This window comes from Neoarius graeffei, chromosome 12 (assembly GCF_027579695.1).
Source record: "Neoarius graeffei isolate fNeoGra1 chromosome 12, fNeoGra1.pri, whole genome shotgun sequence".
Lineage (NCBI taxonomy): Eukaryota > Metazoa > Chordata > Actinopteri > Siluriformes > Ariidae > Neoarius > Neoarius graeffei.
The window spans coordinates 5093444-5115213 of record NC_083580.1 but is presented as its reverse complement, the minus strand read 5'-3'; the positions used below and the strand labels follow the sequence as shown (position 1 = coordinate 5115213).

Below are 21770 nucleotides of genomic sequence, written 5' to 3'. Positions count from 1 at the left end.
ACCTGTTGTCAAGTCGAATGCGACGTCATTCCCAGCTTCGGCTTCTGAAGTGTTAAAGCAGAGAATCGGCATGGCTAGTCTACGATCTACGTGACAACATGGTACTAGTGTAGAACCTGCAGCTCTGGAAGTGACTCTGATGAGCAGAGTGTTCATTAGAGGAAGAAGTGAGAGAGATGGATAGACTAAACTGCTGCATCAATCTGTTTAAGTAGAGGAGAAGCAAGAGCTAAATCCTTCTGCACAAACTGAAAGCAGGATGCAGTTGAATGTCAGTTAAAACGTCAGAAAAGGAAAAAAGTTTGATAAGCAAGTCGCTCAGGACGGATTTTTGCTTTAATTTTGTTCAGCGCCTTTTTAAATCGCACCCTTTCCAGTCGATAAAAGTCGTCTCTCTACAGGCTTGCTTCAGCATGTGTCGTAAACGCAGCGGTTTTCCCTGCGATAGATCAGCTTGTTTCCTGCTCTACAAGACTGTAACGAGGCCGTGAAGTCTCCTGCCTGTGGGCTATTCAACAGCACGCTGATTTCACACACTGATTTAGGGTCAGCATGCACAAAACAACCTGCAGAGCACCACTGAGAAAACTCACAGCGTCCTCTGGCACTACTGGCGAGTCCTGAATGCTGGCACACACACTGGAAAGCACTCATTTAACACACACAGGCCACTTTAATAGGAACTTCTTGTTGATTCTAAGATTCCTGTTCTGAGCTGCAGGAGTGGAACCCAATGTGGCCTTCTGTTGCATGCGGAGATGCTTTTCTGCTCACCACGGTTGTAAAAGAGTGATTATATTAGTTAATACATCCTTCCTGGCAAAAAAAAAAAAAACCTGACCCAATCTGGTCATTTTCTCTGACCTCTCTTATCAACAAGGTGTTTATTTCCACCCACAGAACTGTCGCTCACTCAAGCAACAGTTTTTTTGTTTTTCGCACCATTCTGTGTAAACTCTAGAGACTGCTGTGCGTAAAAACCGCAGGAGATCAGCAGTTTCTGAAATACTCAAACCAGCAGTCCATCTGGCTCAAACCAACACCCATGCCACAGTGAAAGAAAGTCAAACAAAACTTGAGATCGCAATTTTTCCCATTCTGATGTTTGAACATTAACTGAAGCTCTTGATTTGTATCTGCATGATGTGATGCATTGTGCTGCTGTCAAGGGATCGGCTGATTAGAGAACTGCATCAAACAGCAGGTGGATGTATGGGAGTTCCTAATAAAGTGGCCACCGAGTGTATATACAGGGTGTGTGTTACACTGAGCCTCTGATTCTTCATGCCCAGGGGCAGCAGGGTGTGAGCGAGTGTCTAAGTGCTTTCTTTATGGTGTTGCTTTAACAAAGAACTTAAACACGTCCCACGTCAGGTTTGTTTTCCGCATACAGCTACGGTATAGGAACGAGAAATGACTGCAGCTTACACACACAAGCCTTCACAAAAATATATCAATGAGTAACTGAAGATTGAACACTGAATCAGGAGAGGTCATGTGGGGAAAGAAGCGAAGGAGAAGGAAAGAGAAAAACAAACACAGAGAGAGAGAAAAAAACCCCACACATGACGAGTAGTTCATTGTCATGGGGGAAAAAAAAAACCTCCGTCAGCTCAAGCTGGACCTGACAGAATGACGAAACAGGACCAGAAAGCACAAAGGAAAACAAAATCCCACCGTAACAAAAACATGAACCAAATGAGGTGGTGTTTACTGGAACAGCAGGCCAGTTTGGATTGAAAGAAAATCCCAGAAGAATGAGCATGGAGAACCCAAAAGGTAAAAGAAAAGGCAAGAGAAAAAAAAAAAAAAAGCGCAACCCAGGTGAGCAAACTGAGAGTGAAGAGGTGTGCAGCATGAAGGAGCATGCAGAGCTTCAGCTCCCTTAGGCAAGCTGGAGAACACAGCACAAGGCAAAGTGGGAGGAGCTTCTGACCTGCGACTCTTCCACGATGCTCGACTAGACGAGAGGATCCGTCCTTCGGGGAGAATTATACAATCCTCCAGCTAGAGAGACAGACAGAGATAACAAAACAGTAATATTATCATCATTGTGTAGCGTTTAAAGGTGGGATGGGTAATAATGAGAGCAGACGCTTTAAACCAGCATGCAGGAGGTGGAGCATTACTGTAGTGTGATACACACACACAGCGAGAGACAGACACCGAGAGAGAGGGAGAGACACAGAGCGAGACAGACACACAGAGAGAGAGAGAGAGAGAGAGAGAGAGAGAGAGAGAGAGAGAGAGAGACACACACAGACAGAGGGGGGAGGGAGAGAGACAGACAGACAGATAGATGACAGACAGATAGGACACACAGAGAGAAAAAACAGAAAAAGACAGATAGAGATAGAACAGGCAGAGATAGAACAGACAGACAGAGAGAAAGACACAGACAGACAGATCGACCGACAGACAGACACACACACACACACACACACACACACACACACACACACACACACACACACACACACACACAGCCACACAATCTTTTGCTATTGAGATTTGACTGAAAAGAAAGAGGACAGTTTGAATGGGCAGCTGTGAGTAAATGAGAGGTTGATGAGCTTTTCAGCCTCGTAAAAACATTCACACTGACAGCCTCAATCTGTGTGTGTGTGTGTGTGTGTGTGTGTCTCATTCAGACACAGCACACTTCTTTTCACAAACCCTCGTTTCCCATAAAGGATTCGTCATAATAAGAGCAGCGTGTTATGGCATGCAGGTGCAAATAATTTCCAAAAGCAGTGAGATTACACTCCTGGCGTTTGTTCATGCTGACCCTCATGGGCTATTAAAAAAAAAAAACCCAAACCCTGAGCATCTACCCACTACAGCTTCAGCCAACACACACCCTTACGTTTATACTCAGAGAGGGAGAAAGAGAAGCTGTGTTTATTTCAGGAATTTTCTTTATCACCACACAGTGGTTCACCTAAGGACAGATCCCAAACTGCTGTCCTTACTGGCCAACCAGATTCCAGCTGGCATAAACTATAGCTACAAAAGCTGCAAAGTCACATTACGTTATAGGTTACGAAAAGCACAAGAAGAAGAAAGTTCTAGCAGATAGACAGAGTAAACCCTAGCGTGTCGATGTATGGAAAAGATGGCTCCATGCTAAGAGCATAATGGACAAATGGACCATTCTACGGAACGTAGCCCCGCCTTCAGCTCCGCCTTTGATTTCTCAAATTAGCAAATTCACAAGTAGTTACCAGGAGCAAATGTGCACTTTTCATCTCACAAGTTTTCCTTTTCAGTACCTGCCATGTTGCTCAGCAACCAACTCCACTACATTGCATGGCAGAAGAACTGTTTATTGCAGATATTATTAATAATAAATCATCATTTGGTAAATGCAATAAGCCACTCGAGGGTGTGTATTACTGAGACTGTATAACAAGTGGTTTATTATTTTATTAAGAAACAATGAATATTGCACAATACTAAAAACCAGAATGAAAGAGAGTGTAGAGAGGACATTGTGGCAAACAATTTGTCCCACACACACGCACACATTACACAATTACAAACTAGCCATTGTTTTCTAAATCACATGCAAATTAAACCATCTCCCAGCCTGATGGGAATCAAATCAGGAATAAATCAGCTGCGTTTATGCCAAGCTCTGTGTTTATCAGCTTGGCATAACGACTCGTGAGAAGACACTACACCGTACGATAAAGAATCAACAGGAAACATTACCTCTAATACTAAAAAAGACTGACTTTTCTGAAGATCCGAGTCCTTGCCCATATGGTCCACAGTGATGTAAATAAATAGACTCTTATAAGATGGTGTTTTCAAAAATCTGAGAGTGCAAACACGGAGGAAGACGGAAAGATAAATCTTCTGCATTGTCTGGCACGAAGCCGTACAAGTTGTACTCCCTTTCCAAAAAAGTACAGCTTCTTCTGTAAAGGCGTGCTTGCGCAATGACCCAGTGACCTGCAGTGATGCAACAGAAATCGTCTCTACATGCTGAAGGCTCAGATTGCTAAACAGCTGAATGTAGGGTCTGAGCAAGAGCATCGATTGGAGAGGGGAAACTCGACCAAACAACTACCGTGGGCTCACGCAGACAAAATTCCATCACGTCTGCAACCACTGATCTGTCTCTCTCTCTCTCTCCCTCTCTTCCCCTGGTCTTAAGAATAAACTCTAGATCCACTCTGTCATCATGCTGCGTGCCATGTTCCCAAATTCAGTCATTTACTCAGTCAGATCAAGGACTGAAGCACGTCCTTGAACAGTTTACAGGTTATTTTATTTTATTTTTTGGGCTATACTGAAAAATTGAAAATGAAAAATCAAGGACATGTATACAATTTCAATTAATGTTAATCACTAAGGTAGTTAACAACTACAGGAAGGCCATTAACCATCACATATACCCTCTTTCTACCATGTGAACTCAGTGCTAGTTCTTGGCTGGATCTAGCACCGGTTCAAAGTTGATTAAAGAACTGGTTTGATTTTCCCACATCATTACATTACAGGCATTTAGTAGATGCTCTTATCCAGAGAGACATACAGCATACCCAGAGCAGCCTGGGGAGCAGCTGGTGGTTAGGTGCCTTGCTCGAGGGCACTTCAGCCATTCCTGTTGGTCCAGGGAATCAAACCAGCAACCTTTTGGTCCCACAGCTGCTTCTCTAACCATTAGGCTATGGCTTCCCCTGTAGACGCAATACTGGTTTTGCGAGCTTTAATTGGTCACGATGATCCAACCCCCAGCCCGATGTAAGCAGTTCTTGGTTCGTCTTGTCTCTCGTCTTCATCCGCTTATCCGGGGCCGGGTCGCGGAGGCAGCAGTCTGAGCATGGAAGCCCAAACTCCCCTTTCCCCAGACACCTCGGCCAGCTCCTCGGGAAGAACACAGAGGCATTCCCAGGCCAGCCGAGAGACATAGTCCCTCCAGCGTGTCCTGGGTCTTCCTCGGGGCTTTCTTCTGGGGGGACATGCCTGGAACACCTCCCCAGGGAGGCGTCCAGGAGGCATCCGAAAAAGATGCCCGAGCCACCTCAGCTGATTCCTCTCGAATCAGTTCTTGGTTCTAGACCAGGGGAGAAAAAGAAAAAAAAAAAAAAAAGGGAGGAAAAAAAAAAAAAAGGTGTTGGTACCTCTCTCAAACCAGAAAGGCACCAGCTCTGAACCAGCCCTTGAACTGCCTTGGTGGAAAATCATCATCATCATCATCATCATCATCTTACTCAGTAACACCATCTGTATATAAAATAGCAAAATAAAGCTCTTTATGGACAGGATTAGGTTCCCCAAGTCAGTGGTTCTCAAACATTCCGGGGAAGCCTTTAACTGTAAAATAAATAAAATAAATCCATATTGAGGGAGTCAGAGGAATATAAAAGTTTTCAAGTAAGACCTAATGTGTAAAGTTCAGGAAAATAAACCTGTGAGTTGACTTTGGTGCTTGAACCCCTAAATATAATAATTCTGATACTGCGTACTGTAAGTTCAACCACTAACAAAAAATCCTGGAGTCCTGGCTATACTTTATGGACTCCTAGGTCAGAGGTGATCGTGATGGTCTAACTATTCTACACACTTTACCCATGATAAAGCTCTTGATTTCAGAAAACAATAAACATTTTTAATTTAAGACAGACGAGTTTGCTGTTTTTTCTACGAACCTGGACGCAATGAGACAATATTTATTTATTAGTTAGCATCTAAAATGTTATACGATCAAAACTGCTTGTTCATTTATTTCCAAACAAAACTTTGTATGGTGTAAAATGTATTAAATGTATCTTTGGTCCCTTTAATTTATTTTTATTTCCTTTACCCTGCTATTGGATTCCCAAAGCAGGAAAGTCAGAACACCAAGTTACACAACCCATACTAAATAAGATGTTAAGAGAGTACTCCAAGCTCCATATTTATCTATTTGTGATTCAGGAAGTGGATAAGCGTGCTAGGCGACCAAATAGAACGAGCAGCAAAGGGCTGAAACCGTTTCCAAACACGCATCTGCCTGAAGAAAAACCATAGACATGTCTATTTGGACAGGACTAAAAGAGCACTGCAGAGTTGGGGGGGGGGGGGAGCCAGTAAGTAATTTAGTCTGTAATTTTCTGAAAGGAGGAGAGAGAGCAAGCAAGACAGACAGACAGACAGACAGACAGACAGACAGACACGGGTGATCTTGGAGGGTTTTTCTAAAAAATAAATAAATAAATAAATAAATAAATAAACCACAAAGTAGCACCTGGAAATGCTGGGATTAGGTTATACCTGACGCAAATGCATTCCTGTCTGACGAATAAGGTGGCGTTTGTAAAAATGTCACTTCTAACATACAAACTTCACCTTTCAGGCCATGCCTCCTACCCGAATAATGCTGCCAGAGTGATACCAAACTGCTGAGTAGAAAAAGTAATTCCGTCTTGCGGTTTAGTCCAGATTTAGCAATAACCCATCTTCGAACCCACTGATATCCTGTCCGAGGTTTGGCGTGCAGCTTTCACGATACTAAACTGATGGCTAAGCTCTTCCTACTTGCAGTACTTCCCAGTGGCGTGTCTGTCCAATACGAAACACGCCGCTTCAGCTACGTCATACAATAAACAAGCTGTACGCCGTCCATCCCACCCCCCAACCATTTGTCAGCAATCCACAATTGTCCCCAATTATCCTCTCACCCTGCTTCACACACCCACTTTCAGCCTCATTGACTCCCTCTCTCTCACACACTCCTCTGTGTCAGGTGTCAATGTCTCACACTTGGCGCTATCACAAACTTCAGGGGGTTGACAGCAGCCCCAAATTGATGAGTAAAAGGTCAAAGTTGGCGTCTTACTCTACAGATGGCGGAAACGTGTCGATGTGACTTTCAGTGCTGCGAACAAAACACGTCAGAGACGTCGCTCGTCCCCTTCCCTTACGAAGAGGTCCTTGGAGACAGGAAGAGGAAGTGGCGGGGTCACAGGTCACGTTCTTTATAACGTCCAATTGCGTTAGTTGAAGTGACGGAACGACAGTTCAATTGTGGACGAAGAGATCGGCACACAATAGCATCTGACTAATGACGAGAATAGAGAATGATGCAGGTGGTGTTTGACGAGGCACTTGTAGATATTAAAATTTCAACATATCCAACACTTCTGGTTGTCTTATTCGGTTAACTGAGTGGAAAATGACCGTGGTAAATGGGTAAACCAGACTGGACAGGGTTATAATGATGATAATGGTGAACAACGATGGCCACTCATTTTTTCAACCTAATTTTTTACTTAGATTCATATTGTCTTGAGATTTGCAGAAAAAAAAATTCATAGTTAACCATCACCAGGTATGTACCCAATTTGAACTTCCTGAACTTTCCACCTATAGAACATATTCTGTCTGAGTTGACTTTTGTGCTTGGACCCCTAAATATAATAACTTGGATAACGCGGGTTATAATTTCCACCACGTCACCAAAAATAATGGTCACAGACCCCTTGGCTATGGTTCAGTACCCTGGAGGTCCTCAGAACCCACATTGAAAACCACTGGCCCAAGATTACTTGGCATAAGCTAGATTTATTAAGCGTGATCATTCCAAATCAAGCCGATTTTGCTTTTTGAGAACTGGACCAATCGAGACGGATTTAGCTTTCTGAGATAACTACATTCTCCAGTGTTGATATTGAGAACCAAAACAATGGTCGTAGGATCAACATTTGATTCATGAGCACATGATGAAAAAGTGTAACAAAAAAAGAAAACACCGAAATCGGTCAGAACTTTGTATCAGTCTGGAAAAACCCCACTGGATGTTGGTGTGACATGAACAACAACAAAAAAAATTATTTTCAGCTAAAGGGTCACCAAGGCGATCGTTAAATCTCAATCTCCGCATCTTAGACAGCTTGGTTTTAGCTTTTCTTTTACAAGCAACCCACTAATCCAAGGTGCATCTTTCAGTCAATTCCTGTTTATTCTTCAGTATTATGTTTGTTTTTCAACACATTTCTATATGACTCATTTTCCCTGTAAATTGAAGACATGACTCATTGCCGTCCTACAGGGATTTTTTTATCTGCTTTAAGAGCAGGTGTGGTGCTCTGACTTGACTGTTTTAGGGACATGTTTGTACTTTTACACCAACTAGATCATGTTTTTTCAGCGTACGAGTCTGCAGATTGCATCTATTGCGCAAGTGTCGATAATTTATGGCCTTGCGAATCATGTGTCATGTCAAGGTACGAGGTAGCATTACAGAGATCTGGATGAAGATATAGATCGCTGTTGACCAAGTGAGGAGAGTGTCGTGAAGAAAACCTTCCTTCCTGAAATGACACGATGAAGAAATCTGGAGAGGAACCAGACTCAGAAAAGGAACTCGTGCTCATCTTGGTCATTCTGAATTGCCTGAGAACTTAATAAGCATGAATAAGAGTCATAGGTTTGCGTCTCCAGGAAAAGTAACGTTAATCTCGAATGTGGATTTGTAGCACGAGCAGCGTGGTGTTTGGACAATCATTGTCCGCTGTGCTGGAAAAGCCAGAGTTGAACAGGTCCTCTCAGCCCCATCAGGGCCCCTGGTTTTCCGAAAGCATCGGCGTGTTAAGACAATCCAGAAAGTACAGAACGATCGCTCTGCAAGCTCAGTGATCTTTCTGCTACAACGCTTTTAGAGGAGTCAGACAGGAAGCCTGCTTCTTATCCATCTATCCATCAAACTGTGGGTTCTCAAAGATGGAAAGCATACAATATTTACAGTAGAACGGTTACTTGGATCTGTTATATACAGAGCTCTTTTATAAAAAGTTTACAGAGACTGAGATGCTAAAATAAACGCTTGGTACAACTAACAGAAGACTTGCAACATCGTTCTGAGTCATGGATCATCATGAGATGACAGCAGTGTTGATCATACAGGCCTGCGGCTCAGTGCGACTGACGAGGGAAAAAAAAAATTCTGATTAACTCCTCGTCAGGTGAAACCCTGAGAGTGAAGCAGAGGAGCAGCCTGAACAACTGAACACAGAAGCATGAATGTTAAGTAGGCAGGCTTTGTTCACATCCCAATCTCTCTTCTCGTCCCTCCTTTTTGGCAGGACATTTATCATTCTTCCAGACGAACAATCGCACCAACACAGGCCTGCGCCGGCAATACAATGGCCGACTAAATCGGGGGCCTTGTGAGAGTTGCTAGGAAACCTTTGATGCTTTGGGCAGCTCGTCAAGAAGCTCGTCACTTACTGACAAGCCCGAGGAGGAAGAGTGTCCGGATCCACTTTTGTCACGAGCTGGGAGGAAGTAATCTTATACAGGACTACGGGACACGTCTATCCCCATAAATAAACAGCGTTTCATTGATCTGATGTGACGGTACGACACTTTCTGAAAAGATGTGGCGGATTTTGGACACCCCTTAAAGACAGACTCTTGAACCAACACTTTACTAAAATCAGTGTGTATAGGAGTACGTTTTAATGCTTCATGCAGTCTGAATAAAAGTGGGAACTCCACAGCTCATAGAGAAAATGTTGGACAACCTTTTTTCTTGTTACTGGAACAAAAACGATGTATGGCATGATCATATACTCGTTCGTCTGTCTTAGTCTTCAGGAATATACTTTGTTAACCAAGTACACTATGGATTATTACAGTAGACTCACTACCACTTTTTGAGCCACGTCACTCAGGTTTCTGGTAAAGACAGCATGCAGGATCGTTATCAGAAAATGGAAAACAAAAAAAGACACCCAATCTTTTTCGTTAGAATTTATTATATTTACACTACGATTTTATACATTGATTAGTTATAACCTTAAAAATCCAGCCACTGGGGGTGCACAGGCGTACTCTTGGTGCCGGTCCCAAGCCCGGATAAATGGAGAGTGTTGCGTCAGGAAGGGCATCCGGTGTAAAACTGTGCCAAATCTAACATGCGGATTGAAAAGAGAAATACCATACCGGATCAGGTTAACAACGGCCGCCTCCGGTACTGTTGGTCAACAGGGTGCCGGTGGAAAGTATGCTACTGTTGCGCCAAAACGGGGGGGGGGGGGGGGGGGGGGGGGGGGGGGGGGGGGGATGTGGATTAGGAGAGAGCTTGAAAGATGGAAGGGAAGGAGCTTAGAATTGAGGGCAGGAACACTGAATGTAGGAACACTGACTGGCAGAGCGAGAGAGTTAACAGGTATGATGGAAAGAAGGAAGTTGGACATTGTGTGTGTGCAGGAGACGAGGTGGAAGGGAAGCAAGGCCAAGAACACTGGAGGTGGATGCAAGTTGGTTTATTATGGAGTTGATGGAAAGAGAAATGGTGTTGGTATTGTTTTGAGGGGAGAGTTGGTCAACAGTTTGATTGATGTGAAGAGGGTGTCAGATAGAGTGACAGGCATGAAGTTGGAGATTCAAGGAGTGGTAATCAATGTTGTGTGTGCGTACGCCCCACAGGTTGGATGTGAGAATGAAGAGAAAAAGAGTTTTTCTTGGAAAAGATGGATGAAGTGGTAGAAAGTATACCGAAGGAGGAGCGTGTGCTGATAGGAGCAGATTTCAATGGACATGTTGGTGAGGGAAACAGAGGAGATGAGGACATGATGAGCAGATATGGTATGAAAGAGAGAAACGTGGAAGGACAAATGGTGGTTGATTTTTCAAAGCGGATGAATTTGGCAATAGTCAATACATACTTTGAGAAGAAAGAGCAGCACAGGGTGACGTTTAAGAGTGAAGGAAGATCTACACAGGTGGACTACATACTCTGCAGAAGGGGTGACCTTCGGGAGTCATTTGTGATCGGAAAGTCCCAGCAAAAGTGAAAGGTTAAGATGTATAAGACAGTAGTGAGACCAGCTGTGATGTATGGATTGGAGACCGTACCCTTAACGAAGAGACAGGAGGCAAAGTTGGAGGTGGCGGAGTTGAGGACGTTAAGGTTTGCGATGGGAGGTTGAACAGGATAAGGAACGAGCACATCAGAGGGACAGCACATGTGGAGAGCTTGGGAATTAAGCCAAGAGAGATGAAACTGAGATGGTATGGGCACATCCTGAGAAGAGATGCAGAACATGTGGGAAGGAGAATGTTGAGGATGGAGCTGCCAGGCAAACAAAAACGAGGAAGGCCAAAGAGGAGATACATGGATGTGGTGAGAGAGGACATGAAAGTGGCAGGTGTGGTAGAGAAGGATACGGAAGACAAGGAGCAACGGAGACGAAAGATCCGCTGTGGAGACCCCTAATCGGGAGCAGCCAAAAGATTATTAGTTATATCCCAAAACCTTAAAACCAGCGACAGGTGAAGTGAATAACATTGATTACCTCATTGCAATGGCACCTGTCAAGGGGTGGGATATATTAGGCAGCAAGAAAAGAGAACAGTCTGTTCTTGATGTGTTGGAAGCAGGAAAAAATGGGCAAGCATAAGGATCTGAGCGACTTTGACAAGGGCCAAATTGTGATGGATAGATGACTGGGTCTGAGCATCTCCAAAATGGCACATCTTGTGGGGTGTTCCCAGTACCTGCCAGTGGCTAGTACCTACCAAAAGTGGTCCAAGGATCCGAAGGGTAACCGCTGAACTGGCGACAGGGTCATGGGTGTCGAAGGCTCATTAATTCACATGGGGTATGAAGGCTAGCCTATATGGTTCAATCCCACAGAAGAGCTACTGTAGCACAAACGGCTGAAAAAGTTCATGCTGGCTAAAACAGAAAGGTGACCATATGGGCTAGCCTTCGTACCCTATGCGAATCAATGAGCCTTCGACTCCCATGACCCTGCCGCCAGTTCAATGGTTATCCTTTGGATCCTTGGACCACTTTTGGTAGCTACTAACCGCTGCATACCAGGAACACCTCACAAGATGTGCCATTTTAGAGATGGTCAGACCCAGTCATCTCGCCATCACAATTTGACCCTTGTCAAAGTTACTCACTTACACTTGCCCATTTTTCCTGCTTCCAACACATCAACTTCAAGAACTGACTGTTCTCTTTTCTTTCTGCCTAATATATCCCACCCCTTGACAGGTGTCACTGTAATGAGATAATTGATAATAGAAGTTATTCACTACTTCTCCTGTCGCTGGTTTCAAGGTTATAACTAAATCGGTGTCCCTTATATTTGCAATGTAAATGATTTGAGAAAGATTTTACCAGAATTTTTTTTAAAGCAGTGGTTTGTTCAAGTTGTGTTTATAGCTATAGTTTTGCTTCCCCCCCCCCCCCCACTGAGGTCCTTCATTTAAAAAGCTGCAAAGAAATAATATATCCATATCAACCCTCACCAGATACGCAAGATTTCAGAAGAAAACATGGTAGCGTGCCATCTCTAGTTTCTAGGGAATCGTTCGTCTTTTCTACAATCACAGTAAAGCTACAGGTGAAAGATTTAGCCCGTTTTACATTTCAGTGATGGAATGCCGTAAACGCAGGAATCAAATACGAGTCAAGTCTTACGGATTTGTAAACAGAGGAGACAAAAAGGCTGAGGATGTAAACACAGCTGGAGAAAGTGCAAGTGTGATAATGTAGAAAGCAAAGATTTGAAACACTTGCACTCTTCCACAGCCAAAGATTTAATCAGAGAGGGAGATTTCTCTCTCTCCCTCTCTCTCTTTCTGTGTCATATGATGAATTCATGACCTACATTCTTCTCACTGTCTTTGTGAAGAGCTGTGGCTCCCAGAATGATAGAAGGGGAAGAAGAAGAAGGGGAAAAAAAAAAAAAAAAACAGCTTCAGCTCCTCAACCAGACAGAGAAAAAACAGCCACTTGTCCAGCTCAGGATGAACTCCGATCAGAGTTTGGGTTGGAATAACTGTTTTTGGGTCATGTAAGGGGGGGGGACCCGTTTCTAACGGAGATCAGCAAACACAGCTCAGCCAGTGGGACATGCAAATCAGGCTGCATGCAAATGCCATGTGTAGCACTGAGACCTAACAGTAGAGGTCTTTATGTGCTGGAACAGTTTTAGGCGAGAGGAACATTTGCCTGAGTGCAGGGAAGACGTAATTGCAGGCTTGCACTTCGAACCATGATGCCATGCACTCGTGAGCTCATGCAGGAAAACACAGAGCAAGCACTTTATTACAGAGCAAAGCAGCTGGGAAACGACAAACAACCACCTACTTGTACGTCATGGTGTCGAGAAGCGATGGGTGATTCATTAAAGAAAATCCCTCAGGGTCCACGTCTTAGACAGCTGAGAAAGGAACGTGATGCTTCACGTTGATCTGTGGAGAACAAAAACACAATATTGGTAGAACATAAGGGGGGGGAAAAAAAAAATCAACCCCCATCACTTATAGCCACCCATATGAAATCACCAGCATGTCCAATACAACACAAAAAAAATCCCACACCACATTTTCACAACCTTACCCTGAACACCACACCTCTATCCCCTCACAAACACGTCTATAATCTATACCACATGAGCGCGTCTGCTTCGCTCAAACCACTAAACCGAGCCAAAGCTTGACGGAAAGAGAAATCTGCCATCTTCATGGGGGACTTGGTCACCATGGCGACCGGGGAGCCAAGGAGAATAAATGGAGAGCGTTGAGGAATTTCATCGGATTGAACCAAGAGGAAATAACAAGTGTGTTTTGTTTTGCATGTGGAAAGCACATGGTATTAATAATATACTATATTATAGTTTATTTATTACTGTATAATCATCATCAATGAATTCTCAAACCTCATTGGTCAAAAAATATTGATCATCATCCATGGAAGGTCTCCAGTGTCTTTACGTTTTTCCCTGACAATGAAAGAGTTTACGCTTTGCGGTTTCTCCGCAACATGTCCAGCTGCGTTTTTGTTTGTTTTTTAAAATAAAAATACGCTGGTGATGGAACGACTGTTTCTATTGTTACTTCACGTTTCAATAAACTCTAAACAGATTAAAAGGTATAATTTTGCGGTTTTATACACAAAAGTTTACATCCCTGCCAAATTCCTGTGGAATTTGGAAAAAGAATAAAATGCTTCGAGACACGCCGTTATTGGAATGTAAATCAACTTCAAGGTGGTGACATTAACACTGCTTGGCATTCACCATCATCATACCACATCATCCTTGATTATTTTCCTAGAACAGCATTTCAAAGAGTTCTATTCCTTTCATATACACCAAGTGTACATCTCCAAGAACCTCAAACCAGCCCTGTGCGTTTCCTAACGAGCAGAGCCTGACTTCAGCCCCCTGCTTATCTTGTAACTGCAGATTAAAATAGCAACAAGCTATTATCTTAATACATCATATGGCATGTCAACACACTGGACAACGACTTTATGAGACTCGCTGAAGCTCACTGAGAGAAACAAAAGAATAACACTACAGCAAGCAATTAATTGTCTATTCCGTCTCTCATCCTTCTGACCTCTTCATCGATCCAAGAGGGGAAAAAAAAAAAAGGAGGGGGGCAAATGTAGAACTTAATGACATTCAGCATGCAGGCCGGCCTGATCCGATCAGCAGGCCACAATTTGATTTAGTGCCTCATGATTACATTGATCCTGGCAAAGAGCAGAGAGCTGGGCGACTGTGGGAACATGTGCCGAGCCAGGACACGTCTCGGTACCTGGACACTGCCTTCCCTCAGCCTTTACAGTCTACACGGTGGACTTTTTAAAAAGGTGTACAAGCATCAAGATCAGGTTACGTTCACATTGCCAGGTTGAAGCAGGACCAATCAGATTCCGACTCAGATCTGAGCCAGTATCGTACGTGGTTCGAGATCAGATATTTATCAGATACGTGAATGGACAGATTGCAATCCATGCCCCCCCCCCAATGCACATACTAATCGCTGTCGTCATTCAAAACAAAATGGAGGACAGCAACAGTGGTGACTATATTCAATGAAAGGACAGAGAAAGTGATGATTTACTTGATCTCTGAAGAATCACTTCAAGCAAAACTGGTGATTTAAACAAAAATTAGTCTGGGACATTCGGGGGGGGTGGGTTCAAATTAAATCAGAAACATGGATCACTTAGGATACGAACGTGACCTGTCAAGATAAACAAATCTGATGCAAGACAAAAAAACCAAAAGAATTCTAAGTATCAGCTTGGATAGGATTTGTCCAATCTACTGATACACTGCAACCACACTATAATGAACTTTCTCCTTTACTACGAACGTTCGCATATAACGAAAGAAGTTTGTGTCCCCATCTGAGCCATGCGTTCCTTTTCTCCCTAGAGACAAACAATAAGCAACAAAGTCCGCAGTCAAGTTAACATATGCGCATTAATGCCATAAAACAAAAGGCTTAACGAGCCTTGCTTAGGTGTCGATCATTAACAATTATCAAGAACGGTGATCAAAGGAGCAACAAAAGGACGAAATGACTGCTCATACTGCTAAACTTAATGCCTAGTTAAAGCGTCCCGGCAGCGTTTTTATACTTCCCGCCATGCTCCGTGGCACAACATAAACAACCTCATCCATGATTTGAACCGCAAGAATGAACCGAATCGCGAGTCACTAGGTGGACATCGACAACTATACCTCAGTAACCTCGCCATTTCCATAACAGAAGAAGAAATCATCTCCGTTCGTGTTCCTTTAACTCGGTCAATGAACTGCAATAGTGACTCAGAAGGAGAAATTCTTGGGTTTCAGTCACGTGACCTTTCTTAGTGATTTCACTTCTGGTAAAACAGCTGGTGGTCTACAGGGATGTGATTTGGGGCTGGTGAAATTATCTGAAAATTTTAGGCGGGGGTCTGGGGGCCTCAGGCCCCCAGCTGGTCCAGGGCAGCGTCCTGGTGGGGGGACAAGGGGGGGAAGCCCCCCGAAGCTCCTGGGTTTTGGGGTTTTCTGACTTAAAAATTATACTAAAATGGCAAGCAAAACACACAAGAAAAAACTTGTCATGATTAACAAATTCAAGCCAATTTAATGGTCAACATGCAACTCTGACACACGCTCACTCTCTCTCTCTGTCTCTCACACCCTCTCTCACTCACCCCCCCCCAAAGAACCAGCGCGAGCAGGGCCCGCTAGCCCCGCGCCTTGGGACATAATTCGCCCCGAGGCAAGCCGCGGCGCTCCGCTTAGGTTTCGTTTCTATCCCGGGCTCCAGCCCGACTTTGCACGCTCGTAGCTCGGGCAGGGGAGGTCCCAGTATCCCCAAACTTGACAGCCAGAGACCTCTGCCCTCTCCCCAAAGAACGAAATCGCTGAACAAAATGTCTCACAGTCTTATGTCCAACATCTGTAGCAACCTCTTTCTCCAACCATTCCCAGCGGAACTTGTTTTTCACTATTCTGTCGATTTCTTTAACTCGATTTGCATCTTTACGCTCGATCACGGAGGTTGCCATCTTTCAACTCTTTGTTTGAAGCGAGCTTACGTACAGCTAACAAGCGCGTTCATTGGTTGTTACAGAGCGATGGGCCAATCACGTACCTCGTTTCATCTCAATGACGTAATTGCGTAAATGACGTAATTACGTCAATGAGATGAAACGAGGTACGTGATTGGCCCATCGCTCTGTAACAACCAATGAACACGCTCGCTTCAAACAAAGAGTTGAAAGATGGCAGCCTCCGTGATCGAGGCATAAAGATGCAAATCCGAGGCTGCCATCTTTCAAACAAAAAGTCAGAACGAATAGGATACGAATGTGGATTTGAGGGAAAAATCGGAAACATTTTTTTCTTCAAGTTTTGAGGTGAAAAAAGCGGAATTCCGCGAATTCGCGGAAAAATCACATCCCTGGGTCTAGCAAACCGAAACGGCTGCTGTAGTGCAAACAACTAGCGATAACTTAGCATACGCTCATAATCTAGAAGCCACTGCTCGGTTTAGATATATTCAGAAGATTGCTATGTGCAATGGAATCGACCCCTACAGTCTGGGAAAGAAGGATTTGTCATACAATCTCGAAAACTACCCTTCAGTCGAGTTCCCTGACATCTCAAACTATCTGGTGTTGCAGACGTCCTTCTGCACCGCAAAACAGATGAAAGCGTGGAAGTGTGTGGAGGCTTGCAACTTTTTTGTATGTGGCTGGGTAAAGGACCTCGGTATCAAGTCGCTGCCCAATGAATCCTGTATTGTTTTTGCCTGTGTAAGTATTTAAGCTTTTCATTAGCGTCTTTACAACAAACCGCTGCAAGTTGAAGTGTAAACAAGTAACAGTTGGCCTGATTCTCACTTGTGTTGGCTCTTATCTCTCAGGTAAATCAATCATTCACAAAGATCATCAGAAACCCCTGTAAAGACCTGGATCTTAGTTAAACAAGACGGAGAAGTGATCACGGCGCATTGTAACTGTACGGCTAGGGAAGAATTTTATCGAAACCTTCATGCATATGGATTTTGTGAGGCGTGAGGAGTAAACAAAGAAACAGCTGGGAACTTTAGCGCTTTGTGACTAAAAATAAGTACCATAAAATAACGACACGTAGCAAGAAAAGTACTTGGAAAACACTAAGGGGACAGAGCTGAGAGGGGAAATACAAACTTTTCACCAAGTGATCACTGCAAACTCGAGCATGCGTCGACTCCGCTCCCTTCGATTTCACCGAGAGGTTCACTGAAAAGCCACCTCCCTCGACGTCTTTGTGAAATCCTGTGCTTGTTCACCCTTTATTAGTTCACGGGGAACCCTGAAGAAACTCATACTTGGCAACTTTTCAAAATTCTCATGGGGGAGAAAAGTGCGTGAATGACATTTTCAATTGGACGAGGGTACGATGCACGGTTGAAATGATAAAAACAGTGGATCCCAATTAATTGCAAACCATTTGAAATTTATTCAATTAAAGAGTTTTTGAATTGTTGATATTGTTCTATCAGTTACTCTAGGTTATGGGATTCATGTATCAGGCATGAGAGAGCTTAGAGTGAAAAATCTGAAATAATACTAGTCTTGAATTTTAATATAACAATGAAAGGGAAGTCTTAAATCAGATTTTTAGCTGAAAAATCTCATGCCTGAATATTGTATACTGTACATACAGAGAAAACAACAAGTGATGCTTTAGAAGAATGTTTATAATTTCTTAAAATAGTCAATGAATGAAAGTATTATTGGATTGCATCAAATGTGTTTTCTTTCTGTAAGCTCATGTAAAAATACAGAGAACTATCATATACAAATTAAATTTTAATAAGATTTAACCAAAATAATAACTCAAATACTGCACTGTCTTAGTACTACTAAAATGCATCTCTCTCACTAAACACTTTCCAACAGAATTTAAAAAAAAAAAAAAAAAAAAAAAAAAAAAAAAAGCACTAGAAATCCTATCGGAATGCACGAAAGGAATTTGCTCATTTGCAAACTTTGACTGAAATTTTTCAAACAAAATTTAAAAAAAAAAAAATGGTACTATAAATCAGGGCTTTGAACCGGTTCAAGGAACGAAAACGAAAACCGGGAACTTTTTCTATTTCACATGGAACAGAAACGAAACCAGAAACTTTATTATTTTTTATGTTCCGGAACAGAAACGCTTATTAAAAATAATGGTAACCAGTTAATACCGGTTTTTATTTCGTTCCTCAAAGTTTCTGTAGCCTACAAATAGTCATTCTTCTCCTGCGCAAGTTTCTATGACCCGCTGGGGTTCACTTCCTGTGTGACGTTCGCTGACTGAATGGAGAGAGCGGGAAGGTGGACTGCTAGTGAGTAAGTGCATTACTGAGTGTCTGAGCAAAGAAGAGCCTCAACGATGCAACCTCCCTATTGGCTGTTTATTGGCTGTTTGTAAAAATGTATCAGTTGTTGCCCTTCCCACGGGAATCATCGCGGACTCGAGAGACGAGACCTGACGAGTTAGTTCGTTGGTAGCAGAACAAAATGTCTGGACACAAATCGGGTTTTCAGAAAAGGAAAGAAAATAAACGGAGGGTCGAAAATACAAAAAAGGAGGCAGAAAATGCAAAACGAGTTTTAAGGTAGGACAAATGGTTACTTTTCTGAGGCAGCCCGCCGTGGCTGCCTGCAGGCTTATTTATTATAGCCCATTTAGTTAAAATAGTTGATATAAAATGTTTATAGTTATGTGATGGTTGTCCTGATTTAGACTGGTTTTTTTTTTGGGGGGGGGGGGGGGGGGGGGGTTGCGCGATGTTGCACCCGGGTCCAGATTAGGGCAGAACCGGCCCTGGCTACATTTCAACTGTAGTTTGTTATGTATGTATGTACTTGCATAGATGTGTACTTCCAATATGCCGCCTAACAAAATCTCGCGGCGCGGTGACGTCATGCGGTAGCCCTCTATAGGGCCTGACTAGCCTTTGGTAACACACTAAACGAATTATCTTTCATTTTTGGCACTTTTTCTGTTTGTGTAGATGGGAAGACATACTGAGAATCCAAATCGCCAACATTTGAAATAATAATTGCTTTGAATTATTTCTTGTCTTATTTAATGAAGGTTGTAATAGAATTAGCCTACATTTGGCTTAAGCTGGATGAGACAGAGACATAATTTTATAGCCATTTGTTAAACAGCTGACAAGGAACGTAATTAACCGTTCCGGGAACGAAATTTTTTTTGTTCTAACCGGTTCGGGAACGTCTATTTAATGGTGGAACCCAAAACCGGAAACGTTAAAATTCCGTTTCTGTTCGGAACGAACCAATAGGAAAAAAATTCCGGTTCAAAGCCCTGCTATAAATACTACCATACCATCAAAATATACTCCACAAAGAAATTCACTCGAATGCAAAATTTTAGTACTACCAAAATACACTTACTAGTAATCCTTCACTTAAAACCTCAAAACACTATCAAACTCAATCACTTTCCAGATAATTCACTTGTAAACTTTCAAACATAAATTCAAAATAGCACTAAGACACTACCACACTATTCAAATACACTCACCAAACAAACTGTCATGCAAAATTTCACTACACACTTTAGAAGCTGTATAGTTTGTTTCTGAAATGGTATGGAAGACTAGTTTAATTTCACACTCAAATGTCCATAATATTCTGATTTAAGGTATCTTTACCTTAAAATGTGTAACTGGCTGGTCGAACATTTGCTTATCCATGGAAATTCATTCTCCCATGCAACCTGGTACTTGCATTCATATTTTTGCTGCTTGGTATTGGGTTTAGTGGCCATGATGAATGACTGCTTGTAAAAAATGTCGGACAGCCCGGGTGAATCCTACATTAAGGAAGTGACTGTCGTTCTGTTCGTTGATTGGTTAAAAATCAGTTGACGTCAGCAGTGTTTCTCATACGATTCTGATTGGACATAAATCGGGAGTGTTTTTAACAAATACGAATGGGAGGCGGAGGCTAAAATTGGGAGCCTCCCGCCGAAATCGGGAGGGTTGGCAAGTATGGAAACTTCTCAGTTTCACGGTTTGATCGATTCAAACAACCTAAAACAACGCAAGCGTAAGGCATTTTTCATGCAAGCAATGCACCTTCTCCGTACAAACGCTTTGTCAACTGAGTTTTGGTAGACCACCAGCTAAAGTTTTGAATAACTAATGAGGCGGCTGTGACGTCATGTGAAACCCAGCCATTCATGATAAGGAGAATTTGCCTAAATTTCTCATATAACAACATGAGTGTTTGGTTTGACAAGTGGGTCCATTTCAGTATTACAAACTATTTGGACATCACCCAATGAGTTCGTTATACGTTATAGCAGAGTTGCAGTGCATTTTTAAACCTCATGCTCGTGAAGAGAAAGGAAAACAGTACAGATTGTGGGTCAGATACCCAAAGCATTAGTGTACCATTTCATTTATATCATTCTAGATGGCAGAGACTTAACATGCAAAAGATAAAAACAGCAATTTTAAATTTACTTGTTTGATCTTGGATGAGGCCTATGAATGTTTTGTTTCAGCCCCGCCCTGTGAGTTATCTGTCGCCATCAATGTGCCAGCACAATGGTGATATTTCCATCACAGCCCTTTATCTGTAATCGTGTATTTTTTTTTTTAAACGATTTGTAAATGTTGATGGCAACGTGTAACATCGCAAGTTACGATACAGGAGTTTAACACGATCATTATAAAAGACAGCAATAAAGCGTAATTGTGTTTCTAGAGCCGGTAGTAAACTTGCTTATCCAGTCTTGGATCAGTGCGACTCCAAGTTTCGTTCGAAGTTGGTTCACTAGCAGGTTACTTCAAATTACAGTATTACCCAAACTGCTCCTCCCACCTCGCACTCAGCCAGTTCTCCCAGGCTTACGTCAGATCTGTGAGAAACAGAAATTGGTTGGCTGCATCATCGTTCAGTACGTAACTCTTTGTCCAGCTGTGACACATCGAGTCTCATTCTGCTAATGATGAAGGATGTGTGAGAGTAAACCAGGGTGTGATTGTGGACAGAACCTCATCCATGGCAGGTTGCCTTCAGGCTCTTGATTCTCACAGGAGGAATCAAGTGATTGATGGCTTCCTCTCTATGGTTTCAACACATCTGCTCCATAACACAATCAGACCAATGCTTGAAATGGTAATCAGTGTTTTATGACTGTTACCCTGTGGGCAGGAGGTTCATCCCTACTGCAAAGCCAGGAGCAGAACTCATCCCGACCTGCAGCCTCAGAACCAAGCGCTGAAAAGATGCCCGCTGCCACGAAGATGTTAAAGAAATAAATTCTCAGCGACTTTTAGCCAGCGCCTTGAGTACTACTGAAGCTTTGAGTAGAAACAGCCATGGCTTGTCTGGCTGGGTGTGAGAGATGTCAGCCACTACGACTGTTTTCATGCATTTACCAAAAGACCACAATTTGATCACGAGAGTGTGGGGAAAACATGAGCATCCTCTGAAATACGTGAAACATGAA

General features: G+C 42.9%; 1 protein-coding gene across 5 annotated transcripts in view; it reads right to left on the bottom strand.

Moving 5' to 3' along the window:
* sema4d (sema domain, immunoglobulin domain (Ig), transmembrane domain (TM) and short cytoplasmic domain, (semaphorin) 4D) overlaps nucleotides 1–21770 on the bottom strand; it is an 88964-nt gene that overhangs the window by 40436 nt on the left and 26758 nt on the right. For 3 of the 5 annotated variants that reach the window (XM_060935390.1, XM_060935391.1, XM_060935392.1), the window contains 2 exons: nucleotides 13103–13206; nucleotides 1937–2007 (listed from right to left, as the gene is read on the bottom strand). Coding sequence is in view for 1 of the 5 variants with exons in the window: in XM_060935389.1 (XP_060791372.1) it covers nucleotides 1937–2007; nucleotides 3715–3867 (224 nt within the window). In the remaining 4 variants the exon portion in view is untranslated. Of the gene's footprint in view, nucleotides 1–1936; nucleotides 2008–3714; nucleotides 3934–13102; nucleotides 13207–21770 lie in introns of those variants that run through there. The other 2 variants (XM_060935389.1, XM_060935393.1) reach the window with 2 other exon arrangements.